The sequence below is a fragment of the Takifugu flavidus genome, chromosome 18, assembly GCF_003711565.1.
Source record: "Takifugu flavidus isolate HTHZ2018 chromosome 18, ASM371156v2, whole genome shotgun sequence".
Lineage (NCBI taxonomy): Eukaryota > Metazoa > Chordata > Actinopteri > Tetraodontiformes > Tetraodontidae > Takifugu > Takifugu flavidus.
In genome coordinates, this window is record NC_079537.1 from 4,337,665 (window position 1) to 4,360,254 (window position 22,590).

Here is a 22,590-nt window from a genome sequence, read left to right on the forward strand (position 1 = left end):
GTTTCAGCGCTGAGACTCTGCCAGCGACTGGTTCACTTTGCTTCCAGCATGCTGGCCACGAATGTGTTTATTTTGTTATTTAGCTGCTCTTTGCCTTCCAGGCACTCTGCAACACTGTGTGCTAGAAGTCGTGTGTGGACTGGATGCTGATTGGAGGGAATCTAAAGGAGACAAATTGAACGGCTGCTTTGCAGGAGGGTAATGTTTATTAGAAAACAGATGGAGGTGATGCACCGCATTCAAATATGGGTGGGGGGTGGGGGGGTGGCCAGCATTGCTAATATAAACCAAGGTCGAACTTGAGGTATGCAGAAACGATTGACACATTGTTGCAGATTAGGGAAAAGGAGTTTAAATGAATAGTTTACTGACATGTTCCATGTTAGCATAAATGCTACTCATAGTGTTCCTCGTGCTTTTAGAGGATGTTCATTGAAATGGCTGAAAGAATGTAAGTGTTCTTTTCATTTATGAATCGTTGCTATTGTGTTAATGAAGTCGACTCCCATCTCCCTGATAACACTTATTGTTTGACATTTCTGCTAATTAATTGATGGAGCGATGAGTTGAGCTGATAACGAGTGTCACTTTTGTGTTTGCTTTGACCCCTCATATGTCGGCTCACACACAAAGCACACGCTCACGCAAGAGAACACAGACCGCCAGTAGCATGCGTGTAGCTCGGCCATGCCAAGGGATGTTATTTGGCAACTGTCAGCTTTAATAGGACCAGAACATGTTGGGAGGGCGACCCAGGCTCTGTACCAAGTCTGCAAGGGTGCGCTATCTGGCAGCTAAAGCGTGTCAACGTGCCTGCTTCTGCTCACATATGTGCACACAAATGCTGCGTTGGTGTGTCAGGACCTTGCGTATGAGGCCAGTGTCCACTTAGCTGCACTGTCTGCTGTATCTGACTCTGAAGGTGATGGTGCTGAGTAGCCCCAACCCCCTAAATGTGTACATCGGTACATGGAATTCAACTCTCAAATCATCAAATGTTAACCTGTTGCTAATATAGCCATTTACTTTATGTCCAGAACACAGATGAGCTGAAATCCAGTGAGGATTTAATAGTGTATTTCTGAAATTCTTTTCCGGTTCTGAAGAGGGCGCCGCATTAGATCAGCAAATAGGACTTTCCGAACAACAAAATCCAAAGGCAGAATCCAAACTCAAGCATGAACAACATCAGAAAGATACCTTCAATGTATACGTGCGAAGGGGACAAGATGAAACACAAACGCTATTGGGGAGAAATGGAGGAAATGTGGAGAACACAGATGGTTTTAGATGGAAGAAAAAAGAATCTCATTTCAGGAGACAGTAAACTGTATGAAACAATTGACCGCTGTGAATCCTGGAAAGGTCATAAATGAAACTCCAGAAAGCCCAAAAACACACACACACACACACACACACACTGTTATTGGAATATAGCTAGCAGCGCTCACCTGAAGACTTTAACATCAATATGTTGTTTTGTTTTTAATCGAAACGCTGTCTCGCCGTGATTTTTTTCCCCCCCGTTTTCACGTCAAAACTGTCAGCTCCGATACTGTGAAATGTCTCTAGTGAAAAGAGAAAAGTAGATTACAGAGGAGGATAAGGGCCACAGGTGAGGAGAAAAAAAACACATCAGAGGAGAATTTTATTATTTTTTAAATGTGAGGTTTCAGGGGAAAAAGACAAGGCAAGATGTCGGAAATCAAGTTGAAATACAATTTTGTGAATAGACTCACGGTGCTTCTTGTCGAGAACCAACGCTCATTGATCTGCATCGGGACTTTCAGAAGATTGCGTTGAAATGCAGTGAATTGAATTCAGTCCTGAAGCTTTGTAAACTACCAGGATATCAGAGCTCGCGGCAGATATAAACTACCTAAACAATTCAAAATACATAGTAAAACAAAACACTTGAAACTAAAGAATAAGGATATCTCCATTGATGGTGCAGAGAGATGAGTCACTTTGTAATTCTCATGGGTAGCGATTAAGAGATGTTGTGGTGGGTGGGTAGTTTGCATCCTGATGCGTGTGTGTGTGTGTGTGTTTATGTGTGTGTGTGTGTGTTTGAAAACTGCATCTCTATGCTCAGTCTGATGCTGCATTCCAGGCCCCTGGAATCATCTGCGGGGAGCCTTGTAAGATAAACTAACCTGCTGAGACAGTGAAGAGTGATTCAGATGGAAAACATAGACCCAGGGGAGCCAGTGTGTTTGCACCCGGAGGTGTGTGTTCTTGTGTGCGTGTGTGTGTGTGTAACAACACCGAATCTCTTGTGAACAACCGTGGGGTGTTTTTCTCACTTTATTTTTAGCAGAAAGCACTCTTTGTCAACTGAAAACAATAGCGCGCACGTTGATGCACAATCAGGGTGCTGAGGCATTGTCGTCCACTGACACACACACACACACACACACACACACACACACTGGTAGCCATGGTCATTTGTTTTCCAATTGTTTGACAGGCAAGTTGACCGTGACATAAATGCCCCCGATGGATTTGCCTACGTGTGAGATTTTCTTAAAAAACTTGCACCTGAAATCAACATTAAATCTGAGGCTGTTATTCCCAAAATGTCTTGTCTTATATTTTATTTACCCGCAAGTGTTAATCATGAGTGACCCCAGCCTGAACTGGGAAAAGATGAAGAGGAGTTGCCCTGAGTGCGTTGCCATCACATCGGGAAAGTGAAAGGACCCTAATCACATCCCAAATCCTGCTCCAGGACAGAGGGTGTGTGTGTGTGTGTGTGTGTGTGAGAGAGAGAGAGAGAGAGTGCAGATAAGCTGTGACACAACAAGTACAACACAGAACAGAGAATATTAGCCCCCCCCCAGACAGCAATTAAAAGTGTAGCTAAATCCAAATCGTTTGTTGTGGCTGCACGTTCGGTTGAATCTGCTCGAGTTTGTCACAGTTTTGCTGTGGAAAATTCATCCCAAACTACAGAGGCTGTTAAAATAGACGATGTTCGATGACGCTCATGAAGCTGCGCTCACACTGGCATCGCAGGGCTCCAAATAACCTTTTCGACACTTCATTTGAAACACCTGACAGTGGTGTTGCGAGATCTGTCTGGCACCAAAGGAGGAGTTTTTTCTCATGCCACGTTCCTCTGCATCCTCAGAATACACTGGAATCTCAATTTGTGCACTTAGTTTGTTCCAAAATGTTGTTCTTGTATTGATTTGTTATAAACAGACCAATTTTCCTATTAGGAACAATGTCAATGGATTAATCTGTCTCCCCCCAAGATAGCCCCTTTACCCTTACAAGACAGAAATGACTGGAACACCTTTACGTCCAAGAGATCGATATTTTCTTCAGCTCCTTGTGTGTGGATACGTTGAGCTCTCTGTTATGTCCAGTCACTCATATGGAAAATTGCTTAGATGTTTATTAATTGTAATTCTTTTCCAGATGGTCTCAGGAGACCCACATGCAGCAGGTGCCGATATTGTCTGCGCTGTTTCCTTTAACCTTTTGACAGCAATTAAACTGCAGTCACACATGGGCTCACTTTGACAAGTCAGTTTATTTGGGGGTGGGGGGGGAGTCCCAACTGTAAACATCTATTTCCTCTATTTTCTTGCTCAGAACTGGAATGTGCCCCAACTTGAGCTGCAAAATGACAGCAAAATAAGCCATTTGTCACTATGAACCCAATTATTTCCACGACATGCAGATCAACGGCCTCAGTTAAACATTGCTGGCTGCATCTGTGGTCACGACTCGTGTTTACGTAGAAAATTAGTTGTTAAAGGGCAAAAGGGAACCTGCCTGTATGTCAGCTGCATCGGGATTTCGCCTCTTCTTTGGTTTGATTCTGCTTTTCTATCACGTGTTTAGTTTTAGTTACTGCATTAGTGATTTTTTTTTCACCTAAAGGTTTCTAGGATTCCGCTGTTTATTTAACGGAGCGCATTTCCGACCGAACGCCGAGCCAGCTCTTGTTTACAGCTGGAGTTAATTCTGCATGCTGGAGGACCTTTTTCCTGCCTGTGTTCTAGTTTCGAAGAGGCGTCAGTACTTGTTCAAAGGCATCAAACAATAAAAGATGGCGAGATGGGAAGGTACTTTATATTTTATAAATGACTGATGCTCCCATTTGGCCAACATCCAGAGACTGGAGCTTTTCATCTCCTCTTCCTCTGTTTTGAATTTAAGTCGGGTTTGTTTTTGGAAGCGAGGGTAGTCTTTTTTTTTCTTCCTTTTTTTACGGTGCCTTAACGTTTCTGCCTCAGTCCTACTTCCTTCAGTCCTCTTTGTGTACTTTTGTAAATTGTTGTTGTTGTCTACATTTGGTGTGTTTGTGATTCATTTTAAACAGGAAGGGCGTTAATCTCTGTTTTCCTTTCTTCCTCCAGGACTCTGACAGAGCTGTTGAAGCAGCCTGGGGAGGCAGGAGTGGTGGATGGAACCGGTGCTCACCATCCCATAGGGATGGGGACCAATGGCATCTCTGCGAGGGCCCTGCGTTCCAACAACGGTCAGTCCTCTACGCGTCCCCCATATGTCTCCATTGGCAAGTGGTGTGACCCTGACGGTGCTCTCGATGAGCAACACCATAAGAGCTGAGATAGTTTAGAAGGAATCATTTTTAAGAACAAACCATACATTTTCACAGACATTCAGAGGTCAACATTCTTTTTCCACCTGTGCTAGTGCGTTTTTCTTAGAAGTATATTTCATTTTGATGTGGTAGGCAGTTATATTTCCATTAAGGCACTTTAATGTACAGATGGGGCTTTTCCACTATCAGTTTTTAGGGTTTTCCATAGTACCTGGCACCAGTTTTCAGTTTTTTGTGACTAACTGGGCCGGTGTTCCAAACAAGCTAAGTCAAACCCAAAATGACCGGCAAAGATGACATCAAGGACCTGGTTAATGAGGACAAAACAAGCCCTCATTAACCTGGTGGAACGAAAGCAGAATAAACCAACGACAAGCGAGTCCCGGGCATGATACCAAAAGCACTTCCTGGTACCTTTCCATTGTTGTGGCACACGCATAGATGGAGTCAACAGGGTGAATCCTCACTGGCTGTCACTTCTTAGGGATTAAAGTCCAAAGAGGATTCATCAGAGAAAGAGAATTCAGAGTTTTGCTCCTAAACGTAACATCACAATTCCCCCCTTCTGTAAAGTTTTCTTAGTGCGCGGGAACGCCGCTATGACATCACACCACTAATGTAGCAGATACCGTTACTGTCAGAGAGAGTCAGCAAGACTGGAATCTACCAAACTTCCTACAGGAGTCGCTCTGGCATTGGATGGAGGGTGTAATGGAAAATAGTGTCTTGCTTAACGTGATATGAGTGGGGTGAGATCAGCCTTGACTTCCACTGTGATCTTTTAAGAACCATAAAATGCAACCAAAACTGTTCGGAGTGGAACACTGAGGGTCATACAGGCTCATACACACATGCACGAGAGGTTTGACTCTACTTCAAACACAAGCACGCGTGTCATCAGTGGACACAGAGGAGTGGGGGACAGACAGGTCATATTTAATTAAGATGTAATTAGCCATGTTCTAGTCTCAAAGCCACAGAGGGAATGCTGCTTGGCCCATCTGTCACCTATTGTCTCTAAACATGTTTAAACACACACACTCACACTAGCGTGCTTCGGTATCTCTCAGCTAGCCCTGCCCATCCATCATCGGCGGCCCTGTTTTATTGTTACCACCATCCAGATTGTGACTCTGTTGTCTCGGTGCTTTTATTATTAATGTTCTTCCCCAAAGGAGGCGTAAATCAGTAGAATGAAGAAACACCAGTCGCAGAAGTGAGCTAATCTACAAAGAACACCAGTTCATATATAAGTTATTACAGAGTTTCCCTAAGTCATATTTTGATCCGCACACTCATACATGCAGTATTTATTCACATACAGGGGAAATAAGGAAGACAATGAGTGCATTTATGTGAACACAAGGAAACCGAATTCCTGTGGTGGTTCAAGTACATAAAATGCATGCGTGGACCCTGTAGGCCGACTAGAATCAGCCCAGAATCAGCCTTTACAAACCCATACTGACTCAGTATATCTAAGTGTTATCGGAAAGATGCGGAGGCACCGCAATGTTTCTGTACCTGAAAGTTTAGGTCAGGCACAAAATCCAAAATGGAGATTTATTTAAAAAGATGCCGTCCTTTTTGGTATCCTCGTTTCTGTCATCCTTTGTGAGCCCCTATATGTTCACCACATGAGCTCACTCTGCCTCTTAGGTGCTTCTAAAGCAGAATATATGAAGTTTTAGCTGTGGCGGCTCCCTCGCTGGCTAACTTGCTTATGGATTGTTGTGTGTGACTTCAAAGGTCACCTGGGGTCACGTGACTCCACCCATAATCCAGGTACTGCAAACTCCTTTGTAAACAGAAAGTAAATTACGCATCGAGCAGGCAACTGTAGTCCGACTTCAGTACGCACGTAAACACACCTAATGATGCATTTGCTTGTCACGTTGTGTGCATGCTAGCATCCATCAGACTGCATTGATTTCCTGTGCAAGTTCATTTCCTCATTGCTTCACGTGCTACCTGGCATTATCCTGTAGCCTTCAGCAACACGCTTGATGGCTGAATACGTTCAGCATTTCCATGGTGTTTTATAAAGAGCAGCAAAGGTGTTCCCTGGTTCTGTAATCCCGGCATTTAGGTTTAGTTTAGGATTACTGCAAAGCTGAATAATGCAGAGGAAGGATGAAGCCTGTTGCTATAAATGTAAAAGGGCCAAATAATGCTAAGGGAAGGTGTGAGGGGGTTGTGTGTGGGTACTCGTGTGGTGTGTTCTAGGGTCTGAGTATGGGGCGATGACACAGAATGCTCCTGCAATGTCAGCCCTCTCCACACAATCACCTCTTCTCCGTGGTCGATTTTACATTTTCCCTTTTTGATGCTCTCTTTTGATCCAAACTCCTGTGTCTCTAAAAGGCTGAGTCTTTATTGCTTTCCCTCTGCTCGCCTGGACTTTGGAAAATGGTTTCTTCCCATTATCTATCAGCTCCGACTGCTGATGTGTTTGTTCACTAGAGTTAAACCTTTCTCCTAAATTGAATTTAAAATGGGGCACATTGCAATAAGGCTGGAGACACTTCTTATCCTCGTCAAGTCTTAAACGCGTTAAAACCTGAGAGGCCTCAGCCACAGTGCAATGACACACACCGGTACTAAAGCCTCCACAGCAGAACAAAAGCCGGATCTCCCAGGAACTGGGAGAGAAAACAAATATGGAGCAGGAACCAGCTTAAACAGCTGACATCAAACCAGGCCCAAAATGGCGTCTGAAATCTATTCAGGGTGTTGCTAGAGCTGAAGCTGCAGATTCAAATATTATAGAGAGCAGTGAAAAGCACGAGATCAGCCCATTAGGATGAAACTATTGAAGTTCCAGATCCCTTTTCTTCCATAATGAAGACAGCAGCCAAATCCCCGTGTTCCCGCGCAGACAAAAGAATCTGCTCCTTATCTGCCTTCTGCTCTCCCCTTCTTTCCTGTTCTCAATTCCAAAGCAGATGTATATTTAATACAACGGCAGAGACAAACTGTCGGATGAGAGTGCCATGATGTTAACTTTAAGCCGCGGGGGGAGCGGGGGAATCGAAGCGCCGAGGAACAACAAAGGACAAAAAAGACCTATAATGCAACGGGCAACGTGGCTCATTCGGCTCAACGGGAAGGTGAGATTGGGGCCGTTGATAACGGGACAATAGAAGTCCGAGAACAAAGTGCGGTGGGAGTGGAAGAGCGGGAAATAGGAGGGGTAAAAAATGGGGGGTTTGAGGCGTGAAGGGTGATGAGGGAGAGAACGATAGAAGGAATAGACACAAGAGACGCCATGCTGCTAGCTGCGAGGGGGACAGCTGGTCAGCTGCTTGTCTCTTCTGGTGTGGAGAGCTGCCCTGAGGACAGTCACCCGGCAACACACACACACACACACACACACACACACACACACATACCTGCTGATGAATGTCTATGCGCAATTCCGCACACGTCCCTGAACATCGCATATATATATTTATATGTACGAAGACATGAAAGGGTGTAAAAACATCGAACAAAGGTCACCAGATAAATTATTTAAAACGGCATGAAAAAGGGACAAAGAACAAAGCGAGAGACGACAAGAGGGTGTGTACAGCTCATAAGAACGTTGCAGCGTGGCAAAGAATGAGAGAAGAGCAGATGGCAGCGAAGAACAGACGAAAGAGAAGATCTCCAAGGACTGAGGCATCCTGATGACTTAAAGCTGCTGTCAGGCGACTGAGCGCCGTCAACGGAATCATTGAAGTCCAAGAACGTTACGATTAAGGAAGAGAAATCTGCAGGTAAACCGTTCAAATCAGCATTCCGGCACAAGCTGCTGCCACCGCTTGGACACAACCTCCTTCAGAATGTGACGATCTCACTGGGCTGATACCATAAAGCACTGAGAACATCACTGACCTACTGTGATGATCCACACGCTCGCCGCCGTCCTGATGAGTTTGAAATGATCACGCCTCCCCACTTAAATTGATGGTGTAGTTAAAAGCTGGGCAATAAGGGCTGTAAAACATTATCACAGTACCCACACACTTATGTTATTCCTCCTCTGAAGCTCATTACAAATGCTACGAAGTCACATAATCTAATAAAAAAGCAGCCTGCCAACCTGGAACCATGGAAATCTTAAATACCCCGTATAGCGCTGTGTCGTAGTCATAGCAACCTTCATAAAAAAGATTTAAACAATAAAGCAGGCACTCAATTGCATGTTTTTATTCAGTTTTCAAGGTCACCTTCATACTACAATGATTTGAAGGCTTGGAAGCTGGGAATATTCTGTCTCCACCGGAGGTCTTCTCTGACACCGGGAAAGATTTGCATTTGTGGGACGTAATTTACATGTTGACGGCCGGCTGGAGAGGAAACGGGAGGCAGAGAGTGTAGGAAAAATATATATATAAACAACACAGCAGGGAGGGGGAAGGAGCTGAGGTGGGAGGGTGGAACTTTCAAAGGAGGACGAGCAGGAAGAATAAAGGGACAAAGTGGGGGTGAGCGGAAGAGCGCGTGCATTAGATGTAACGTGAGTGTGACGTTGAAATCAAAGCGAAGAAAGCAGCTTCATGAGAGACGGGCGGTGAGTAAAAAATGGCAATTATAGGCAGGAATTGTGTGTGAAGGCGAGTTAGCGTCCGCATTTGTTGTGCATTCGCTGGATTTGTGCGGCTCGTTGATACAGTCGCACGCCGGGCCGCTGCCACCTTGTTATCTCTGCCTGTCAATGGTGGCGGGAACAAACGTGGATTCATCGCACATGAATTTAGCTGTCCGTAGACATTTATCTTCTAATCCAGTCACCTCGACGTGTAATTGAGACCCCAGGGTGCAGTGTTTCGTTCTAGGCAGCCACTGAGGTGACATCCGTGTAGGTTGTGACCTCAGCGTGACCTCAGCGTCTTTGTGGCAGCTGCTTTGGCCTCCAGGTGACTCTCGTTGGGACCCCGTACAGCCAGGCTGATTGGAATTTGATGGGGCGACAGGAACGTCTTCAACCAGACCTGACATCTTTCTTGAAGTCAGACTCTGATCATTCCAAAGTAAGGTTCAGCTGTTCTAGGAGAAATTTCACTGGGAAATAAGAGCATATAAGATAACCTACAAGGTGCTGAGGATCAAGTGGGTAAAATGTGGCCCAGCAGTGGCATTAACAAGAGCCCGATGTTGCCCCAAAGCTGGTGAAATGACAGGAAGAGTCCTGCAGCAACACTAAAGCAGCTGCAGAACACATGTGGCAACAAGATGCTTCTTTTTGGGAAGATGGAGGCACCGCTAGGTGTGACAGAGACAAACATGTAGTCTCAAAAGAGCCGTGGTCTGACGAAACCCAGGGTCGAACCCAACTTTTAAATAGGACACTTTTATAGTGATATTTCAGCATCTTTATCTGAGGCGGGGAGCTGGAATGCAGTCAGACAGACCTTCAGAGAGGGTAAATCGGCACCACTGGCTATCTCTTAATCTGTTAATATGCGATTTCAGTCTGGCTCTTTTTCCCGCGCCTTGTTTACGCTAAGTCACAGCCCGACTGTCTGCAGTCGGAGCGCTTTGGTGGAGGGCTGAGGCGCGACGAGTCCGAGGCAAACTTTTAACGGTTCAAGGGGGGGAAAACCCCGGAGGAGCCCGGCAAGAATGTGAACTGAGAGCGTGACAAAACAGAAAGAAAAAAGACGGGAAGAAGTGAAGTGAAATGAAAGCAAAGTAGATTGTGGACAATAAAACTCAGCTGCGTTGAGATCCGTCCCCGCTGCTGAAAGTCAAGCAACTCACTGAGGGGGAATGTTCAGGCTAAGCCTCTTAATAAGCCGAGGTTGCTTGTGGATTACAGCTTCAGTGACCGAGGCAGCGCCGCAGTCAGAAGGCAGCGGCAAAGGGGCGGAGCTCTTCATCGCAGCGACGCCTTGAAATGAATCCAGATTTGTGGTTTTTATCAGAATAATACCTGGACCACATGAGAAATCATCAATATTTATTAAGGATAATCACTTTTGTGCACCAGTACAAGAGTTGAAGGTCTACATTTGACCACCTGGGACTAGCAGTCTAGTCTGCTGGAAACAACTTAAAAGTTGTTGCTGCCTGACTCGTAAAGAATTTATGTTATTTGTCAAAAATGATACATGGAATAAGATAAATATCTGAAGAATGAGGAACTTGGTCCTCATCCAACTGGCACTGAGGACTGTTGGCATGTCCATTTGCAGGCTTTTGCTTATTATTCCAAATATTTTACACATTTATATATATATTTTTATAGAGATTTTTCATTATTTTAGTGCCTGTGAGTCTCAAGAACTGTCATTTATTCGCCTTGCAGGGTGTTGATAAACGACCCATTGACAGGATTTTTTGGAGGGGAAACGCCTCATTAAGGAGATTATGACAGTAAGTGAAAAGGCTTTTCACGGTGTGTGCCTGCTGGAGCCGGTCGGTAATCCTGAATGTGTAAGCAGAGGGTGGAATTTGTATGAGTGGGGCCGAAACCGGCGGAGCCGCGGTTCAAAGGCAGCGCGCGTGTCGAAGTTAGCGCGCGTGTCTGCTGGATACTGATACCAACCGGCGCTGAGCCCCTGAGTGAGGTGCAGAGCGTGGCTATACATTAAATGTCCAGGATTACCCTCTGCTGCTGCAGGCTGTCTGATAGTACAGTATTACTGTTCTGAGGAGATTGGGATGGATCCTGCTCCATTCCGGCGTCGTTATTCTGTCATAATGAGGCATTACCCCTTTTACAGTGAGCTAAATGCTTCCCTGCATTTAGGGTCACACTTCCAGAGGAAGATGATGTGTGTGAGTGTGGTGAAAACAGATCACCTTGTATGCCCAGAATATAATTTTCTCTAACGAAATGATCATATTACATATGTTATGATGTAACTTTGCCCAAGAATAGCTGAAATAACTCTCATGATTTAAACGGAAGAGGACGAATTCCTCTTCTTTGAGGTCCATTTTCATACGACTTGGGCCGTGCTGTTTGCAAACCCAGGCACGATCAGCATGCATCCCTAATGAAGGTATATTTTGCCTTCATCGGCTGCTGCAGTCATCAGACCGGAGCTCCCGGTGTTTCGGGATTCAGGAGTCCAGCCGATTCCGCCGCCTGGCTCCTCTGTCATGTAAATTGTGGATTTTATTTTTTAAAAAGGGTCTGTTTTGCGCTTACACTCAACAAGCCAACATATAAGATGAAGTAAGAGCCAGATTAGTTCCCCCCGCGTGGCGGTGGCGGTGGCGCTGGGGGGGGGGGGGTGTTGCACAGCCTCGCTGCAGGTGTCTTCGTGAACAATTTTGAAGGAATGGCAGTTGGATGGACTGGGGAACATTCTGTCCGTCGGCGAAGGGAACACATCGGTAGGACTGAATCGCCTGTTCACTCCCTCGGTCCCTCATCAATCCCCACCCCCAGCAGCTGGGGCCTTTTCATTTCATCTCATTGGCTCTGGCGTTACCTGCAGAGGCGGCTCACCCAGCGACTGCATGGGCAGCAAAAGCAGTTTAAACTAATAAGCTGTTTTGGCTGCCGGTATTTTTCTACAGCCAGAACAGCTTATTAGCAGTGTTAGCTTTACAATTTCCATATTATCTCTTACTGGGGAAGGGAAAAGCAACGTGTCCGCAATTCAGTAGGACAGGTTTGCACAAATGGACCCTTTTCACTCTACACTACACTAAGAATGTGCACATATCTTCAAACTAGCCTGAATGTGCACGTTCAGGCAAGATCTTGGATCAGCAATCAAAGGACAAAATGCTTCCTTTTCATTTCCGGCCAGACACAGATATTCAGTCCTCTGCACGTAAATCATTGGTAATGAACATTCAACTATCTGTTAGATGGAGAATAAAGGCTTTACCAGACACCCCCACCCCCCACACACTCACCCACCCATCCAGCACCCCACCGTAATTTCAAATGTAAAACCAGCAGCAGCAGAGGATGAAACATTCAATAACCTTCCTGCTGTGAAATTAAATTGACATAGTTATCACTAAAGAAGCAGTGGCTGAGCCCAGTTCTGTGTGTGTGTGTGTGTGTGTGTGCGTGTGTGTGTGTGTGTGTGAGAGAGAGAGAGAGAGAGAGAGAGACCTTTGTTAGATGATATCTGTGTGTGTTCTTTACGTGCTAAATAATAAGTAACAAAAAACTTGCTACCAGTGATTTGAGGACATAGTAGCTGGTCCTCACAACTTCAAAGGACTGAGGGTTCAGACATGGTTTAAGGGTTGAGGTTGTAGTCATGAGGGTTAGGCACGGGGTATGGAGCTGGGGAGTGGCATTATGTCCGCAGAAGTCTTCAGAAAGATGGGAATATGAGGATGTGTGTGTGTGTGTGTGTGTGTGTTATCTAATTTAAATCAGTTCTATATTGAAATTCACTGTTCTTGGAAAGCACAAGGGTGATCTGACTGACACCCTCACACACCGCTCCCCACACACACACACACACACACACACACAGAGTGGCTTTCCCTCCATGTCCATGTAGAAACCCAAGCCATGTGCGCATGCACGCGTCCTCTCACACGCTGTCACATCAAATCATGTCGTTTCAGATACGCAAACTAATCATACGCAGCCATGTGTGGTCCTCGGAGGAGGAGTCAGGTCTGTTATGACAGCTCTGTGTGACAGCCACAGGCTTTATGGTGACCAGAAGCCTGCTTTTAAAACACACACACACACACACACACACACACACACACACACATACACAGGCACACACCTGAGCTGAATGATGGGAGAGGCGGTCGAGCGTACAGGAGGAAGTGAGTCGACCGGACGACTGTGAGAAAGGGAGTGACTAATTGCAGGGTTCGTTTCCACGTTAGTAACCCGTCGGCACAAACCTGACTACATCCAATTACACCGGACGGTTGCTGTTATTCAGAGACACACCTGTCTGGAGTCGCCACTATGGACTTCAACCGTTAATCAACCACATGGAGATGAGAGCAAATAACCCAATGTTTAAAATCATTCAACTTATAAGATAAAATAAAGGCGTTATGTTTGTATTAATATAGAGCTGACTATGTAAAGAGGTTTGGGGATCTGACGTTGTAGCTGTTCCTGATTTTTGCTCATTGGAAGTTATTAAATATGGATCATTGTCTGAAAAATGGTCGAAGTGTCTGGCTTTCTACTGCGCAGGCACCTTAACAAGGTCAAAACTGTCATTTTCCCCTGTAGTTCATGCACAGACATTGTTCCCATTTGTAAAATGCTGTGCAAGCGTGTGTGTGTGTGGGTGTGTGTGTGTGTGCTCTCACACGTACATGTGTGTGTGTGACAAGTTGAGATTGTCATGTAACAAATTGAAGCTATTTTCTGCTGCCAGTGTACTGCTGCAGCGATGACACATGTCATTTATCTAACAGCAGCAAGTCTCTCTTCCCTCTATTACTCTCTCTGTGTCTCTCTCTCTTTCTCTATATATCTCTCTCACACACACACACAAACCCACGCTGCATTTTATCATCATTAAAAACAAAAATCTCCTAACTGTAGCATTAATCCGATTGCGCAACGCCGCTAATCTCGTGCCTTCCTCAGACCGTTGGACTCGGAGGAGTCTCGCCATATTTGGAGCACGCCGCTGCGTCCTCGGCCTGCCAATTACCACCCTGCAATGCGACCATCAATCAAAGCACCATTTACACCACACCTCGCATTACACCCGCACTGCCGCGCTGTTTGAATGATTACAGCAGTTGTGGTTTTTGAGGTGGGAAAATAATGTGTTGGGAAGAGTTTTCTGCCCTAAAATATCCTGTGAATGTAAACGGAGGCACTGTCAGATTTTAAATAGAAGCAAAAATCTGAAAGTGCTCGTCTAAGAACGTGCAGTTCTTCGGTCACCAGATGATGGGTCCCCAATGGAGCCCAAACTCTCCGACCTGTTTTTTGAGTAGCAAAAACAACAGGGTGACGTCATTCAGACGGGTCAAAGTCGCTCTATATGGTCAAAGACTGCAAAAGTGTTTTTCAACCAACTGTAGTTTTGACAAGAGGGTGGTGGAGTCTTAGATATTGAGGTTATCTCAGGTCAGGATGTGGGTAATCAGTAATGCTAATCAGTACACAGAACAGGAAATATTAAATCAGCCTTCTTGTATCCCATGCATTTTTTACTTAATGTAGGCTAGTTAGCCACTTGGTACACAAGATAGAGGTGTTAAATTACATATGTGCATTTTACATAAAGCCTGGCTGTTGCCTTCGGAACACTGACAAATGATCTGATAGCTCTTCGCAGTGCAGCCATGTTTAATGTGCACTGTGGCGCTGACACCTGCGCCTGTGTGGCAGGAGAGAATGGGAAGAATGAAGATAAATATAAGGAGCGAGCAGAAGGTAGAACAAGCTGCAGCAAGTGGCAAAGCTTCCTAAAGAAAGATGTACAGTTGGTTTTGAAGCAGAGCCATCTTGAATATGTCTACTTCACTTATTTGCATTGCACCAAGCGATGCAATAATATTAGCGGCTATTTGGTTACTCTTGCTGCTGCAGGAATGCAAGTTGGGAAACAATGTTATTCCATTCCATACACTTCCTGTTACTTCTTTGCTTCCTCTGAGTTTGAGTAAAGGTTCCTTTCATTGCTGAACAGGTTGTATGAAAGGACAGAGAGGGAAGAAGCACCAACAGGCACCAAAAATTCCCCCGTCACACTCTGCCCTTTAGATTAGCTCGTCGTTTGGACCAGATCTGAGATGGGACTGACTGCTGACAGAGACATCGTGATTTATTATGGGGGGAGACATCAAAGAGGGGCCAGCATGAAAGAGCCGATGCCCAAGGATGGGAACAGAGGATGAGGCACGAAGGGATGGAGGGAGTGAGAGGAGAAGAGCAGCGCAAGAGTCTAATAAACGGGATTCTCAGCCTGCCGATTGCTGCAGCATCGCAGACGTGAACAAAGGATCAGAGGTGGAGAAAAGCACAGGTGAAAAACAAGGGGGGGGAGGGGCCCCTGGCATGAAAGATGAAGCAAAGCCCTGATAGTTGAGATGCCAAAAATAGAGCTATAGGAGGTAAAGGGCAACTGTAATGTGCTACGTGAAATTATGTGTATGGAAGATGGAGGCAATGATGTGGTGGGAAACAAAGAGGGATCAGAGGAAGAGGGCTCTGGGGGGGGATGAAAGGGAGCGTAAGAAGGGTGAAGGATTTACAAATGACTCCCGATCCCAGGAGGAAACGCACAGATGCGAATGCATGCAGATTTAATCCAAACTACAAAGTCTCACCTCCCTACAGCCCGCTGCCTTCCCCCGATTCGATTCAATATATTATGTTTATACGGTGTATGTCACTTCATGTTGCACCTCTGCGGCAAGCATGAAGGGAGGAGGAGAACAACTGCTTGTCTGAGTCACATGGAAATGTCACATTTATTTAAAAAACCCAATATTCTCTCATGTGCCTATTTGCTTTTTTTTATAGAGGTAGGCAGCGCCAGCATCAGCTATCAAAGGCTAGTTTTGCTGCACCTGCAGTGAAAAGATGGACCCTGAACATCAGTCAGAATTACTCAGAAGGACACATTTTATTATATATGTATTACTTCATCTTGTCCCGCCCGAGGGTGGTTGTTTTATAACCTACCCCGGGGTGATACACCTCATCCTGCTGATAACAAGCTGAATCATACGTTGCTGACGGACTTCTGACCTTGGCGTTTGGAGTCGCAGCTCTTCCTAAACGATCTGCAGTGGCATTTCTGGAATGTGCGCGTAAGGTGTCGCGTTCTTCTTTTCAGCGAGGCAGCAGGTTTGTGGCGTGGCAGTAAACTAGAAAGCGTTTTCACCTCCGAGTTGTTCGGGGTTTTTTTGTTTATCCTTGAATTCAAACCTATAAACTCTGAACCGTCAAATAATACCTGACAATCACAGAGAAAGCATCACTGATAAACGGTGGAGCCGCGCTACGCCTGAATGATTGTGTCCGACAGTAAAAGGTGACCATCGAGCAGTTGTTTACAGAAGGTGAATGAGGACGGTTGCAGAGTGCAGAATCAGCCAGTCGGACAAATCAATCGGCCTGTAAAAGAGTCAGACGCAAATCACGAGTTTATGCAGACGTAAAAATGATGAACGATGTCCGGCAGGGATCCGAGGCAAAAAGGGCCCGGCAGCAGTTTTGAAATAGGCTCCGCCCTGCTGCTTTAATCCAGGCCTCAATCACAACACATTAGTTCCTAGATGAGGAGGGGTCAGACCCACATTCAGACAGGTGGGACAGAACAGAGTGGGGGAGGACGCAAAGCTGGTTTGGAGGGAGTCATTCATGAAAGTGAGGGCGCGTGATCCCGAACGGCGGGATTATTTTTAGGACGGCGGCCTACATTTCACACCACCTAGAGGATGACAGCGCATGGTGAGAGGGGTAATTATCGGGAGGTGGCTCGACCCGCAGATCTTCACATCTTCCCCCTCTGTCTCATTTTCCTCTCTCGGTGGGGGCTGACAGATCTGGCTTCCAAAGTGTGACAGAATCCACAAATGAGCGCCTCCAGCGAGCAAAGACGCAGGTCGGGAGGAGGACTGGGGATCAAAAACGCGACTAAATAATAAAACATTCTTTAGAAAGAAGATTTACGGTTAAGCGGGAATGAAAGGTACGATTTCCTGCTTTTGTGGTCTTGAAACTGTGTGAGACATTTAATCGGAGGATGGATATTCTCCCGGTTAACCCACCGCTGGGCGTGGCGAGGTCTCCTCGTTTGTCACTCATCCCCTTTTATCATCTGTTTTTCTCTCGCAGCCATCTGCTCCCTCCCCTTCCCCTCACAGCGGGCCATTGCCGCTCCCTCCATCACGGCCCCTCCCCGGCGCCGTCACACCTCTGGATCGCCCTCTTTGTCTCGCGCCCGGGTTCTCGAAGGAGAGAAACCCAACGTGTTGATGAGCACGTGCACAAGTGAAGAAGTGTTACACTTTTACTTCTACATCCTGTCTTTTGTTTTGTTCTATAACAGCCAATTAACAGTTGCCCCTCACACACACACACACTCATAGACGCACATACACACACACACACACACACACACACACACACACACACACACACACACACACACACTTCAACAATTGAACTCCCTCCCTCCCAGGTGGCCATGTAGCAATGACCCGGTCCTCCATGTTAATCAGGGATCAGTCAAATCGTACCAAGTTGGGCGCTCAAATGGGGGCGACGGATGAGGGGGGGGGGGGGACTGGAACAGAAGGTGATCTGAAGGTCAACCACAAGCATGCACGTGAACACACGCACGCGCACGCAAACACTGGATTGGGAGTGTGTCTATGGAGCATCAATCACTGTTAGACATGGTGGGTGGGCACACTAGCAAGAGATTCACGCTTTAGGGAACATGGAGAGGAGCTGCTGCTGATTCGAAATGACAAAGGAGTAAGAGAGAGAGCGTGTGTGTGTGTGTGTGTGCGTGTGTGTGTGTGTGTGTGTGTGTGTGTGATCCATAGCATAGTATCAAAAAGAGGGCCTTATTGTATATTTATCAGTGGGAACTTGCCTCCCCACTTCCCTCACCCTCTGATCCCAGGAGACAGCAGTAGGGATGCATTATACACGCATACGTTGATATATAGGTGGACAGTGTGCGAGGCCCTCCAGAGAGTTACATGAGCTAATGAATAATGGTGTGACTGACGTTGTGGAGCACTCCGAGACATCTCTGTGGACACGAAAGGGCCCGAGAGTTCCGCAGAGCGACAGCCGGATGGGTAACCGGTGCGAAGGGGAGTCGGGCAGCGGAGCTCTGAATGTGCTGGAGTTAATGGAGACATTTTGGGCCAGTGAATTACATAATGGAGTGTGGATGTGCACAAGCAAGTGTTCTGGCAGCAGAAGGGAGGACTGATGGATGGAGACGTTAATGCTTCAAATGAGTTCACAGAAATGGGGAGAAGTGATAAAAGGGTCGATCTCAGTACTCAGATCAACATAATTCCCGATTAGAATGTTTTCCCTTATCGAAGTATTCAAAATGAAACATTTCCTTTAATCCTCAGCTCTCCTTCTAAATCCTGCTAACTCTAGACTATTGTTTGGGAAGCTGGAGTTGTTCCAGAGACAATGACTGGTGAAGAATGCATAAATATGACATAAACGCTGGTTCATCGGCCGCCTATTTAGCCCTAAATCAGACACGCGATGGGATAAAGGGCAGGCTTTTATGTCGCTGTTACTGCCTGTATGGTTGTAATTGTTAACACTATTAGATTCCCCCCTCCCCCTCCACTCCAGGGTCCAAGTTAATACGCTTGATCAGTCAAATCTGCCCAAGTGTTGTAATGGGAGCTGTTGAGAGCAGGACGGCGCGGGCTGATTTCCACGCTGCTGCGGGAGGCCCAGTGAGTGATCTCACTGTTGCTGGGAGCACCTGCAGGAGAATGTGCGCGGAATGAGCCTTCGGACCCGCAGCGGGTGCAGACGGGGAATTTTCATGATAAAGTACAAGTCTGAGAGGGTAGAGGGAGCGTCCGGGGCCATCGCCTCCGCAATCGCATTACAGCCGGCCCAAAATTAGTCAGGGAGTAACCAGCAGCAGCAGCTCAGAGGAGACACCGAGACGGCAGACAGAAGGACACGCCCGCGGCTGCTGACACACGGACCCGCTGAAAGTGATGCACGCCGTGAGATTTCCCCGCCTTCGTCTTGAACCTTGAACAGCATTGCCGATGCTCTATTGTGGTTCGGTTTCTTTGTCTTCCCAGCCGCCATGAAAAGAAAAACTTGAAAAACGGGGGAACAAACGCAGTGGGAGTTTTGATTTTAGCCATTATCCAAGATTATTGTTCGCTAAGTGCTACAACCAGTGTTTCACACACAAAAGCTCATATCTGTCAGATCCAGGTGCCTCACACACACACACACACACGCCTGCAGAGCCACTATAGATATATATGAACCCGTTTGATGGCCTTGGAGTACGCGCACGACGCATAGGAGGAGCGTTGCACTTCATAAACATCGCTCTGCGCCGCTGTCACCAACCATTGGACATCAAATTAGACCACTTGGAGCCACTTTGGCCAAACAAAACTATTAAAGTGACAAGAATCCAGGGTCATTGTCGGACTGCAGCGTGTTTCATCCGTGTAAACATACACACTCCTCTCTCTCCACTACTTTTCTCAACTTTCCAGAAATGGTTCCTAGGAGCTCTTAGAGTCTGCTGTGTTTTCTCTCTGCTTTATTTTTGCATATAATCTTTAGTCTTCCTTTTTCTCACTCATGTCCTAATTATTGTCTCTGACGACAAAGCCAATTCCCCACTCTCCTCCACCCCCTCTAAATAATCTCAGCCTCTCTCCACTTCTTTATCTCTTCTTTTTAAAAATCCCCCTTCATTGCCTTCCTGTGGCTCAATCAAAGGTCTCTTCAATAATATTTCAAAGAGAAACTAGTGTGTGTGTGTGTGTGTGTGGCCTTGAGAATGAGCGTGTTTTCCAAATCCTCTTTTAAAAAGAGCTGCCGCGAGCTGCCGTCACATCAAACATCCAGATTTAAAGAGATGAAATGTAAACGGTCTCATTATCTGCTGGAAACTATGTTGATGAGGACATTTCTGAGCACCGGTGGAGTTTCAGAGGTAACACCATTGTTGCCCATATTCAACAGGAACAGAAGTCAAATGCAAATTACAGCATTATTAAAATTATCATTATTTATTTTGTTGCTTGATGCCCTGTCGAGATTTTAATGTTTACATGAGCCTCTCTTTTGCATTAATACCCCCACCTGAGGAAATGTAGTTTTCAGTGTTCTAACAAGAAAAAGGGGCGTAAGATGCAAAACTGTATAGAAATGATGCATCCATCAAGCCTTTCTCACCTTTTGTATGGGTACAGCATTAGCATGCGGCTCCCTGATGTCTTATTGATTGGCCAAAAATTCTTTTAAATGTCTTTTGTGAGACCCTGGCCACACTGGAAGTGTATCAAGGATCAGCGCTACAGATCCCTTTAGGCTGATGCTAAACATAGACGCGAAACACGACAGGATTAGCCATTAACTGGTAATGTGACCGCAACCAGTTTGGCCGGGCGTGACAGAAAATGAGTGGTGAGTGCGTACGTTTGCGTGCTCTGCGTGGGACTGATCTGGTGCCCCCTGAGACCCCCAGTCTGACAGCTGAAAACAGCCCAAATCACCGTCTTGGTTTAAAAAGGCAGAAGCAAATAAACCATAATCCTAAATTTAACATCCCTTGTTTTGATCATCTATGCATTTTACGTGCTCAGTTCCATTCCTAAAGTATGCACCTACGCTCACAGTACTAAACTGGCCGCTAGCTTTGATGCCTGATCTTGAAAAATTGGAATAGCTTAATCTCATTTGATTTCCTTTTCATCTAGAATATTTCCACTCTGGTGCTGATCAATCGGACCAACGGTTGCGCCTCTTTTAACTTCTTTTTTTCCATGCCATTAAGCCGTCATGCCCGGGGTCGGATGTATGCCGCGATGAAGGAGAGCGAAACAGGAAGCAGCCGCTGACGTGCCAACAGTCGCCAGGGAGATCACACAGTTAAAGCTCCCCGAACAACAACCCGGCAGAGCGCGCAGACGGGGTTCAGAGACAAGCCCTTGGCCCAGTTTGTTTGATATCTGCGTAGGAGTGTGTTTTGGTTCTGGAGCTATGAGACCTGCGATTTGGCAGGTTTATTGATCGCTGAGACAGCACTGATTTAGAATTAAGCTGTCCAAAAAAGAAAAAAAGGAAGCTGCTTTGGGGAGGATCTGATTTATTTTGCAGCGTTTCTCAGGGGAAGGAATGCTCAGTTTTACATGGAGTAACAGTGGGTTCATCAGAGTTCACAAGTGGAGGACACAATTACGGCCTCAGGAGCAGCCAGAAAACCCACCGTCTATGACGGAAGTTGTGATGTTTGATACATCAACGCTGGCTTTAATGCATAATGGATTCAGCAGGGTCTCTATAAGGAAACTGCACGTGTATCTCAGCATATCTCAGCTTTTTATAGCAGGACTTTGAGATGAGTTCCAGACATTTGTCGGTGTGAAGCGAAGCTCTAGAGCCTGCTCGGCCGTGCTGACGGAAGGGCCCACTTGGCATTCAGAAGAACTCAATAATTCAGCAGATTTGGTGTTACAGGAGGGATCAGTGTAAACAATGACTGTTGCTAGCGTGAAAGTGCGTACTTCCACCGCTGCTCATTATTCATTCAGTAGTTCCTCACGTAGGAGCGTGACACTGTGTGAAAGAGAATCCTGGGTGTTTACATTCATGCTATGTCCAGGCTCCTCTATTATTAACCTCGCTGCGCAGATGCTCGTTGCTAAAGCCGCCGCGTCCGCGTGAGGTCAAGTTTCAGGTGAGGTCAATTTATTTCCGAAGCAGGATGAACTCGTGCTGACTCCAGCTCAGTTTTGTTCACTCCAGCAGACACTGGTTGTGACCGAAGGCTTTTCTGATGCAGAGATATTTGGTTTTAGTGCAGAAAAGCTGCCCAAAGCCTGCCTGACAGAAAACCATTAAGACCGAACCTGCTTCAAAGCACAACAACACACTAGAGAGACTGAATTAGTTAATGACATCCTTTTAAGATGATCTCATCTACTGCATAACTTTAGTTTACCCTCCTTTTTTAATTTCTTTTTGCTCAGTGCTCATCTGTGGGGGTTTCAGGGTTCCTTTTAGTGCTTCGGTATTGTTGAGTTCCTCTGAAATGTACTCCCGTGGGGGAAAATAAACCCGACTGAGGAGAACTGAAATAAAAGCTGATCTTGGACTAAAATGCTGCGTTTGTAAATGAGCCGAGTTAAATAAGCGACATCAAGAGTTTAGAACTAAAGCATAAGAACACAAAGGATGCTGTTTGTTGGGGGGGGGGGGGACCTTCATTTGACCCCTGTCACTCATCGGATCCTAATACAGATCATTATTTTCCACGCTACCACATAAGTTTATATATATAAAGGTCCAAATTGAGTCCTGTTGCATAACAAGGCTTTCTTTACCCCCTCCAAAATTTCTGCAGCTG

General features: G+C 46.0%; 1 protein-coding gene across 3 annotated transcripts in view; it reads left to right on the top strand.

Moving 5' to 3' along the window:
- LOC130515021 (protein shisa-8) overlaps window positions 1-22,590 on the top strand; it is a 55,127-nt gene that overhangs the window by 18,133 nt on the left and 14,404 nt on the right. For all 3 annotated transcript variants that reach the window (XM_057015000.1, XM_057015002.1, XM_057015001.1), the window contains exon 3: window positions 4,374-4,495. In XM_057015000.1, the coding sequence (XP_056870980.1) occupies window positions 4,374-4,495 (122 nt within the window). The remainder of the gene's footprint in view (window positions 1-4,373; window positions 4,496-22,590) is intronic.